Source organism: Bison bison, unplaced genomic scaffold, assembly GCF_000754665.1.
Source record: "Bison bison bison isolate TAMUID 2011002044 unplaced genomic scaffold, Bison_UMD1.0 scf7180017864382, whole genome shotgun sequence".
NCBI lineage: Eukaryota > Metazoa > Chordata > Mammalia > Artiodactyla > Bovidae > Bison > Bison bison.
The window spans coordinates 4,894,371-4,904,787 of record NW_011494954.1 but is presented as its reverse complement, the minus strand read 5'-3'; the positions used below and the strand labels follow the sequence as shown (position 1 = coordinate 4,904,787).

The 10,417-nt window shown below is 39.9% G+C and overlaps 1 protein-coding gene across 2 annotated transcripts in view; it reads left to right on the top strand.

Annotated features, from left to right (window-relative positions):
* AK5 (adenylate kinase 5) overlaps window positions 1-10,417 on the top strand; it is a 263,180-nt gene that overhangs the window by 132,284 nt on the left and 120,479 nt on the right. For both annotated transcript variants that reach the window (XM_010857602.1, XM_010857603.1), the window contains exon 8: window positions 4,419-4,495. In XM_010857602.1, the coding sequence (XP_010855904.1) occupies window positions 4,419-4,495 (77 nt within the window). The remainder of the gene's footprint in view (window positions 1-4,418; window positions 4,496-10,417) is intronic.

Here is a 10,417-nt window from a genome sequence, read left to right as displayed (position 1 = left end):
AACTGTGGTGTTGGAGAAGACTCTTGAGAGTCCCATGGACTGCAAGGAGATCCAACCAGTCCATTCTGAAGGAGATCAGCCCTGGGATTTCTTTGGAAGGAATGATGCTAAAGCTGAAACTCCAGTACTGTGGCCACCTCATGTGAAGAGCTGACTCATTGGAAAAGACTGATGCTGGGAGGGATTGGGGGCAGGAGGAGAAGGGGACGCCAGAGGATGAGATGGCTGGATGGCATCACTGACTTGATGGACGTGAGTTTGGGTGAACTCCAGGAGTTGGTGATGGACAGGGAGGCCTGGCGTGCTGCGATTCATGGGGTCACAAAGAGTCGGACATGACTGAGCGACTGAACTGATGTATATATACATGATGATTTGATTCATGAAATGATTACTGTGGTCCAACTAGTTAACATACCTGATCTTTTCATTGTTGTTGTTCAGTTGCTCAGTCATGTCTGACTCTTTGCAACTCCACGGACTGCAGCATGCCAGGCTTTCCTGTCCTTCACTGTCTCACAGAGTTTGCTCTAACTCATGTCCCTTGAATCGGTATGCCATCCAACCATCTTATCATTTGTCTCCCCCTTCTCCTCTCACTTTCAATCTTTCCCAGCATCAGGGTCTTTTCCAATGAGCCAGTTCTTCCCATTAGGTGGTCAAAGTATTGGAGCTTCAGCTTCAGCATCAGTCCTTCCAGTGAATATTTAGGGTTGATTTCCTTTAGGATTGACTGCTATGATCTCTTTGCTGTTCAAGGGAGTCTCAACAATCTTCAGCACCAAAATTTAAAAGCATCAATTCTTTGGCTTTCAGAGAAGTGTTTGATATATGCACTATTATTATACCCAGAAAAAAAAAAAAAAGAAACAGAGAAGTGTTAGAGGAACTTTTATCTACGATTCCCATCACTGCCCAGAAATCCCAGTCTTGCAGGAGGTTCCCTCTATTTGGTACTCAAACTGAGAGGAAGGTCTTCCCCAAACTTCAGATTGAAGATCCACTAACAGGGAAAACATCTTTACCATTGTCCCAGAACACAGTATGCTTAGCCTTCCAGTACCTCTGAAGCCAATGTATCTTCGTCTCAATTAAATTTAAGGGGACAACATTTCCAAAGACCGTTCTACATCTAAAGCTAGTGACGGTGAGTGATCCTGGGGGGTTCTATTTCAGCTCACACCTTTGTTATCTATGGGAAGGATATTTTTAAATCTGAAAAGTAGTTTAGAAATTCGAATTATGGGGAAAAGAAAGCCATACTACCCCTTTTACAAAATGTCCTGATTTTGCTGTCTTTTTTGAGTATTAAGATCATTGTAGTTGTTTTATGTGTTAAATTGTCCAGTGAAAGATGCAAAGTGTGTACATATGGTTATATTTACCTCCCTATTTTGTATGTCAAGCCTTAAACTATTATTAAAGGTACCATTTTCAGCAAACCAAGCAACCAGTAGTAAAAGAAAATGAAAGCTATTCAGTCATTATCTGAGCAGATAATGACATCCTGTCTATTGCCTTCTATGATCTATTAGTACTGTTTCCAAGAGCAACAACACGTCAAGAAATTCCATCCCTTGATGACACAGTAACATTTCTGTTAAAAACATTTTATTAGGAAAACCAATCTTTTCTTCCTTATGAGCAGGAGTTGTTTATTTTTTAAACAAAGACTGTTCATTCTCCCATTGATGAAGCTAGTTTTCTAATAATCTTGTTCCATTTTCAAATATTAATGTGTGACATCTCTGTTGACTGGGTTGTTTAAGACCCTTTCATGTTGTAGTTTATTAAAACAACTAAAAGAACAGTTTCTAATTAAATAAGTAGGACACAGGAACTGAAGCAGCTAACTATTCAGTGAGCCTCTGTGTTCAGGTCATGTTGCTCATTTCAAAGGAACCACTTTAAAGTCTAAGGGGAGGGTATCATCTAAATACTTATCGCCACTTCCACTAGTCAGTGGTGAATCATTTCCATGTTGTGGAAGTAACAAAAGCTAATTAAAGTTGGCATTGCCTTTAACAAAGCTGTCAGTAGCAGCCACCTTGACCTTCACGAGCTGGAGAGACACCCCTTTATTCCACTTTCCATTCTTCCATTTCTGCAGCCACTCAGTGACCCATCTCATCATCAATCACTCACTGTTTCTGTTTTCTCAGAATGTAGAAGGGACAGCACACTCCTCCGGGTCCTCCCCTGTAGAGCACTTTAATAGAAGATCATGTATACACAACCTCTGGGATTGTGTCTGCTTGCAACTTGGAGTCAGGAGCCTGTGTTAGAAATGGGAGCTGTGACTTCTCTTCATCTCACTCACTTTCTGCATGACCTTGGCCAAGCTATGTAACTTCTCCACAGCTCATTTTCCTCTTTTCTAAAGTGACAGAGTAGAATTCTGTGAAATATTAAATTCTAAAATGTCTATGATCCTATCAGAGAGAAGTATACATTTTATTCCTGAGCTCTTTACTGCCTCCCAACACTAAAGTGCAAACTGGTCTTCCAGCTGGACCCTGAGACACCAAGTAGTTTGGCCCTAAGATACACCTTACAAAATTTTTATTTGAAAAATGCTTAAAGAACAAAGATAGGAAAATTACATCTTCTACTTAAAAATCATATATATAATTAAAGTTTCCATATCACCCCTACAGGCACTTTAACACTCGTGTTGCCAAGGGTATCACCAAGAATTGAGGAGTACATATTTATTCAACTATATGCGGCAGCTCTGCAGTTCCTTTCCAAAATGATTTGATGGGTCAACCTTCTTCATTTTGAAAATCTTTATTGTACTTCAATTTTTTTTTTAATTACAGACACAATAAACTATGGTGTTCCTGTTTAGTATTTAGTTGATTTGATGGTGGGCTAGTAGTCAATTCTGTGAACAGCAGGGGTAATGATGAGAAGAGAAGAAGAAATGAGGAAAGACTGTGTGGGGACATACCTTGGTTCTTTTTCTAAAAGAAAATATGGAAGTAGCATCTCTAGGAGAGGTCTATATCTGAGAAGTGTGTGAGATGCTTGACACTTTTTTTTAAGAAATTCATCTTCATTTAACATTACTCATTGCATGTTCTGAACAAGAGTTATTTTGCAAGGACAAGTTTACAGTGAAGCAGAGTGGTTGGTTTCTTCACAGGTCCGTAGCATTTCATGGGCAGCACTGAATTCTGTCTTTCTGGCTAGTTAGGTAATATAGATTGCCCAGCAGGAAAGGCTTGTTAGATGAGGATGATAACTCAAGTGTGGTTCAGGAGCCCCATTATGAAAATTGCTGGCCTAAGTGTAAGCCTTGGTCATTAATGGATAAGTAATTCAGTATAACCTGTAGTACCTGGGGGTAGAAACTCTGTATTAACAGATTAAGTTAACCTGATTTTTCCCACTTTCAGGGACTAAGGTGATCCAAGGGCTGGAAGAAAAGCTCATCAGGTTCTCATGAAGTGAGCAAACTCAGCCCTTCTTTTTCTGGAACCCTTTGCTCTACTCCCACTGTATTTTGCTCCTGTTCCTTCCTCCTCAGTCACTGTTGCACACCCCTAAACCACTTCTCCTCCTGGACAACCCTTATTCACCCTCATAGTCTGGGCTCACAAACTAGTTCCTTATGAAGAATCCTACCTCATCACCTCCTCCACTACTAGTCAGAATTAGTAGCTTTTTCCTTTTGGTCTCTGAACCTTGCTGTTGTCAAGTTAATCTCCTCTACAAGATCACTGTCTTCTTAAGGGTAGAGACAGTGTCTAGATATCTGTTATCAAACCAAACTTGGGTCTGCTGCCCCCAATCTACCAACACTGGTTTGTGGTGAAGGAAAGTGCCATGTTATTTGCAAGGTGATAAACAAGGAGTTCAGGACAGGTAGTGCTCAAAAAGTCAAACTCCTCTATGGGTTTCAGCCAAGCATTTTTAAAGTCCAGATGAGGGAGGGGCATCCCAGCATATGTGATCAACTCATCCCCAGTTCTCTGATTGGTTGATGGTGAGGTAACTGGGTGATGTTACAGTGGTTAACATTATCAATCCTTAGGCAACAGTAGGTCTGGGGGCTACATGCTCACAATCATCAAGTAGTTAATTTCTTCCATTTGGTGGTAATTTTAGCATCTGTAAAACAACTCAGGAAATGTGCATCAGATACTAATATTTAGGTACTTCAGAGAGAAGCCAGAGCAGAGGATAAGGAGGAAGGGTCTGTCTTGGGAAGGCCCTGTAGGATCCTGCCCAGTTACAGCTACATTTTCCATCTGCAGACCAGACAGTGCCTGGCAGATGGGAAGAGTTAAAAATATTGGAGAATTTAATATAATCACAAGGACAATATGGAAACCTCATGGGAGAGAGTTTACTTTAGAAACATGCACAGACAACCTCCATCCATCAGGTAACATTTGTTTTCCTAATCTTAGGTTCAAGTGACCTTGATCCTTCGATGATGTTGGACACTGGAGAGATCATTGATACGGGATCTGATTATGAAGATCAGGTAATTAAAATCTAAAAATATTTGTCTATTTAAATGTTTTTAATTTTGGTCTTTATAAGTGTTTCATGAAAATTAGAATTACAAATCATTCTGTGAAATGATTACACATAACTAATAATCTGTTCCATGATAAATCATACAGCTTTTATTCATTAACTTTGGCCCTCTAACCCTCTTTTATCCACAGATTCAAAGTGGCAATTAATTAAGGGAAGATCTGTGGTCAGAAGTCATATGAGCTAGAAGTAAGGCTACATGAGGTTCTCTTGCCCAAGAATTTGTCTGTATGTCATTCTTCCCAATTATAAGCCCAGTATTTACTAACCACTGCCTATAGACTCGGGGCCCTGCTTTCTTTTTCTAACCTTTAAAAGGGACTGCTGACCAAGGACAACACAGCCAAGAAGTCACATATATTTTCTATTTGGATAAGAAATTTATCTGGGTCATTTTTTTCTCAGCACAAGAACTCTTCTTCCTGCCCTGTTTTAATGATCCAAAATAGTTGGCAAATGATCTGACTCTCTAATTAGGCCTTATTTTTTAAAAATCATCTTGTCTGAAACTTCATCCACCTCTCACCAATGCTCTTCTGCAGTGGCTGAAAGCCAAGTGGGCATGTTCTCCTGGATTTTTCCCCCATTTTCAACTAATACATGTCACAAATTAATGAAATAGATCTGACCAGTGTCCAAATGTAATGGCTGTTTCTCTGTTTCACATACGTATTCAGAAACTATTTTCACAGGCTTTAAGTTTCTTCCCTTACATCACAAAGCAAGGAGACGATATTGACAAGTATTTAAAATATCTTTTAGCGTTTATTAAGCACTTCATACATACTAAACATTGGGCTAAGTTCCTTAACTTGATTATCTCGCTAATTCCCCACAACATCTCTAGGAAATAGGAATTACTATCTTTATTTCATAGATAAGAGAATTAAGACTCCAAGAGTAATTTGCATGCAGTTACACAAATAGTTTCACAGTGGAGCTTGTGAACTCAGGGCAGTTTCCCTAAACCTGCACTCTGCCACCCACCATCCTCAGTCTCCAAAGACAGGCCATTCAGTGATGAATTTTTGGAGCCTTTTAAGTTGCTAACTCTTAAGATCTCAGCAGAGGCAAATGCCAAACAACCACTATAAAAAGTGAGCTCACCATCTAAAGTTATACACCACACCAAGAAATGAACCGTAGCATGAAATCCAGCTGATTAAACAAATGAAGGGTTCACACCCCAAGGACTAGACAGAACAGAAAAATCTGAAAGAAATCTTAATCAAGGAATATTTAAAATGTCCAAAGAGATAAAGGGAAGATTAGAAGTCTTGAAACAAGTATGGGAAAGAATGGAAAGCAAGAGGCAAGAAGGAATAGTGAGGAAGAAATAGAAATTCTAGGCACAAAAAAATATTGTCATTGCAATAAAAATTCAATGAACAGGTTGTAGACTAGACACAGCTAAAAAGAGACAATGCTAGAGCTGAGGAAATTTCCTTAGAATAAAACAAAGAGCTAAAAGAGAGTTCTTCTTGTCAAAGAAAGAACTTGGGAGACACTGAGGATGGAATGATTGGGTCAACATGTTCTAAAAGGAGTTCCAGAAGGAGGATAGAGTGGAGGGAGTAGAGCTTCGTGTTAACAGATAATGGTTGAGAATTTTACAGAGATGAGAAAAGACAAGTCCCCAGATTGAAGGAGCACATTGTATCCTGAACAGGAAAAAAAGAATAACCCTCACTATTCTTTTTTCATTTAGCAAATATCAATAGAGCACCTACTATGTGCCAGGTACTATTTCAGCACATCTAATCGTATAAAACAGACAAGGAGCGTCCATCCAGGTGGGCAAGATAGTATACAAGAAACATGTTAGTAAATTAGTAAATATCCTAGATTGATATGTGCTATGAGAAGGAAAAAAAAAAATAGAACAAGGTAGGAAGGTCAGGAATGCTGGAGTAGGGACAGATTACAGTATTAACTAGGATAGTCAATATTAACTAGGATGGTCTCATTAAAGAGGTGAGATTTGAGCAAAGACTTGGCATATAATGTAAAACATAGAGAACACAAAATACTAAGGACAAAAATAAAATATTAAAAGTGAAAAGGCATTACCTAATAGCAGTTTGGGGGGGAGGGGCAACAGATACAATAAATCAGGTGCTTGCCTTTTCTGAGTACCTCCAATAAGTCAGATGCTATGCTTTATGGTTTACATACATCATTGCTAATCTTTCCAATAACTTAAGAAGGTAGCTCTGTTAAACTAAAACTCAGAAAGCTTAACTGACTTCCCAAGACCACATAACTAACAAGCAGTAGAGTCAGGAATCAAACTATGATCAGTCTGGCACCAAAAGCTAGTTTATGCTTTCACATTCCAAATAAAGCCATTATCAAAGTCACTGACAATCCATTGCCAATTCCAGTTAACGCTTTTTCATTATCTTTCTTGACCTTTGCTGCCTTTGATCCACTCCTGTGACAGTAGTGCAAAAGCAGCCACAACTCTACTTAAACAAAAGTGTGGCTGTGTTCCAGTAAAACTTTATTTATGGTCACTGAAATTTGAATTCCACATATTTTCTTGTGATTTATTTTGACTATTTGAAAATGTAAAACCCTTTCTTAATGAAGACACTGTTTACAGTCAGCAGAGTGGATTTAGCCTGTGGCCATAGGTTGCTGTGGAGAAGGAAATGGCAACCCACTCAAGTATTCTTGCCTGGAAAATCCTGTGGATGGAGGAGCCTGGTGGGCTGCTGTCCATAGGGTCACACAGAGTTGGTCATGATTTAAGCGACTTAGCATGCATGCATGCATTGGAGAAGGAAATGGCAACCCACTCAAGTATTCTTGCCTGGAGAATCCCAGGGACGGGGAACCTTGTAGGCTGCTGTCTATGGGGTCATGCAGAGTCTGACACTACTGAAGCGACTTAGCAGCAGCAGCATAAGTTGCTGACCATGACTATAAACCATCTCCACTTCTTGACACTGTCCTACTAGCTTCTAACATTTCTATAGTATTTAATACTGTTCTAAATGCTTCACATTTATTACATTTTATCCTGAGACAGTTACATGAGATTGATATCATTATCCCAATTTCACTCATAAGGAAACTGTAGCCCAGAGGAATTCAGAAGTTTACTTAAAGTCACACACCTGGCAAGAGGTAAAGACAGAATTCCAACACAGCTGTCCAACTGCAGAGCCAGGATCAGGAAAGATAGGTGAGGCTCTGCTATAGTAACAAATAAAACTCAAGGGACTTCGCTGGTGATCCAGTGGTTGAGACTCCATGCTTCCACAGCAAGGGGCATGGGCTCAGCCTCTGGTCAGGGAACTAAGATTCAGCATGCCATAAATTTTTTTTTTTTTTTTTTTGTAAAAAGGAAAGAATAGCAAACTAATGGAGCTTACCTTCTTAAAACAAAAACAAAAACCATCAAAATTTGAGTGTTTTCCTTCCAGAGAGACATCCGAAGGGACCATGGATTAGAAGAGGAAAAGCGTGGGTTGGCGGGGAGTGGCGGAAACCTGCTCTTAATTGCATATTTCTTCCTCCCACGATCATGAGACATCCCCTGTCACTGACTCTGCCTATGTCTAAGGAAGTTGAAAAACGGAGCTTACTTAAGTGTTTAGTGAGTGCCAAGCCAGCCTGGACTGCAAAGCTCTTGCCCCCACTGTTCTCTCTCTCATACTCCTCTCACTTCTTGGTCCACTCTTTCTTGGTTTTCTTGTGAACACTGCTCTGTTGGTGCATTACTTCAATGTGAGCATCTCTGGTATCCTGGCAAAGAGAAACTTCGCTCCTCACTGCATGCGTTATCCTTTGAGCAGCTTGACCACAGGCATGATTTCAGCTTCATTCAGAGTCCCCTGGTGAGCTTCCAACGCCTACGTCTGCCTGCTAAACAGCACTGGTTGGATTTCCCACGTGCATCTCACACTCAGAACGTCCAAAACTGAACTCACTGTCTTCCCCCACAAAATCTGTTCTTCCTTCTGTTTCCCCTATTTCTGTGAATGGTACCACCACCCTCCCAGCTGCCCAAGCCAGAGACAAGGGCGTCTTCCTAGTCTCCTTCCTTTTTCTCCCTCCCTACATCAGGGTGATCAGAAAGCTGGTCAGCCGGTGCGTTTTCCTGTGCAGACATCACTCCTTCCCTCTCCAGTTCCTCTGCCACTGCCCTGGTTCACACCCTCACCCTTCTTCCCCAGGACCGCTGAGACAGTGTCCGAACCAGTCTCCCTTCCCTAGGCTCCTCACCCACGAAAATCATCTTGCTTAAAAGCCAAGTCAGTCAGCATATCTCACTGCTTAAAACTCTTCATGGCTCTTCATTGATGTCAGGATTAAATCAGAACTCTTATCAGTATACATGGGAACATTCAAATTAGCCTGACCATCACCTCCTTCCCCAAACTCATCCCTTGCCAATCACCAAAACACACTGCATGTGCCAGCCACACCAAGCCATTTGCAGTGCCCCTAAGTGGGGGTTGTGCTTTGTGAAGTCTCTTTCCTCTATGCGGAAGCTTCTGCAGCCCATCACCCCTGTGCCGGATAACCTCTACTCATGGTCCATCAGGACCACACTCCTCCTTGAGGAAGCCCTTCTCCTTCCATGTCAGGTTCACCTTCTTGGGGGACCCACGAGCCCCTGTGTTCTAATATCCTTTTGCATTGTGTTCTGCTCTCCTGTCACTCAACCAATACACAATAGTGCTCAAAAAATGTCCATTTTTTGAAAAGTCAAAAAAATGATTTCTAGTTTTTCTACTTCAAGTGTTGAAAGGAAAAAAAAAAAAAAGCCTAGGCTTTAGTATCCTGTGAAATTATCCTCCAAAAATGAAAGAGAAATAAAAACTATCTCAGACAGAATTTGAGGCAATTTGTTACCAGTAGATCTGCCTTGCAAGAAATGCTAAAAAGAAGTTCTTTAGAGAGAAAGAAAATAATATAGGTCAGAAATTCAGATCTACATAAAGAAAGGAAAAGTATCAGAGAATGAATAAGTGAAAGTAAAATAAAAACTTATTTTTCTTATTCTTAATTGATCTAACAGATAATGACGTGTTAAAAACAATAATAGCCACAGTGTATTTTATTATGTATGTTTGTGTATTAGTGAAATGATGACAACAAAGGATGGAAGGGAGGAATGAGGAATATTTTGTTATTATAAGGTACTTGTACTGTCTGCTTATTTGAAAGTGGATTTGGATTAGTTTAAATGGCTATTGCAAATTCTAGAGCAACCACCTTTTTAAAAAAAAAAGTTTAAAAAGAAACATAATTGATATGTTAAGGAAGGAGAGAAAATGGAATCATATAAAATACTTAACTAAAGATACAAAGGCAGAAAAAGTTTGGAGATTAAAATAAGAAGCAATAAAACTCCTAGAGGAGAACATAGGCAAAACACTCTCTGACATACATCACAGCAGGATCCTCTATGACCCACCTCCCAGAATATTGGAAATAAAAGCAAAAATAAACAAATGGGACCTAATTAAACTTAAAAGCTTCTGCACAACAAAGGAAACTATTAGCAAGGTGAAAAGGCAGCCTTCAGAATGGGAGAAAATAATAGCAAATGAAGCAACTGACAAACAACTAATCTCAAAAATATACAAGCAACTCCTACAGCTCAACTCCAGAAAAATAAATGACCCAATCAAAAAATGGGCCAAAGAACTAAACAGACATTTCTCCAAAGAAGACATACAGATGGCTAACAAACACATGAAAAGATGCTCAACATCACTCATTATCAGAGAAATGCAAATCAAAACCACTATGAGGTACCATTTCACGCCAGTCAGAATGGCTGCGATCCAAAAGTCTACAAGCAATAAATGCTGGAGAGGGTGTGGAGAAAAGGGAACTCTCTTACACC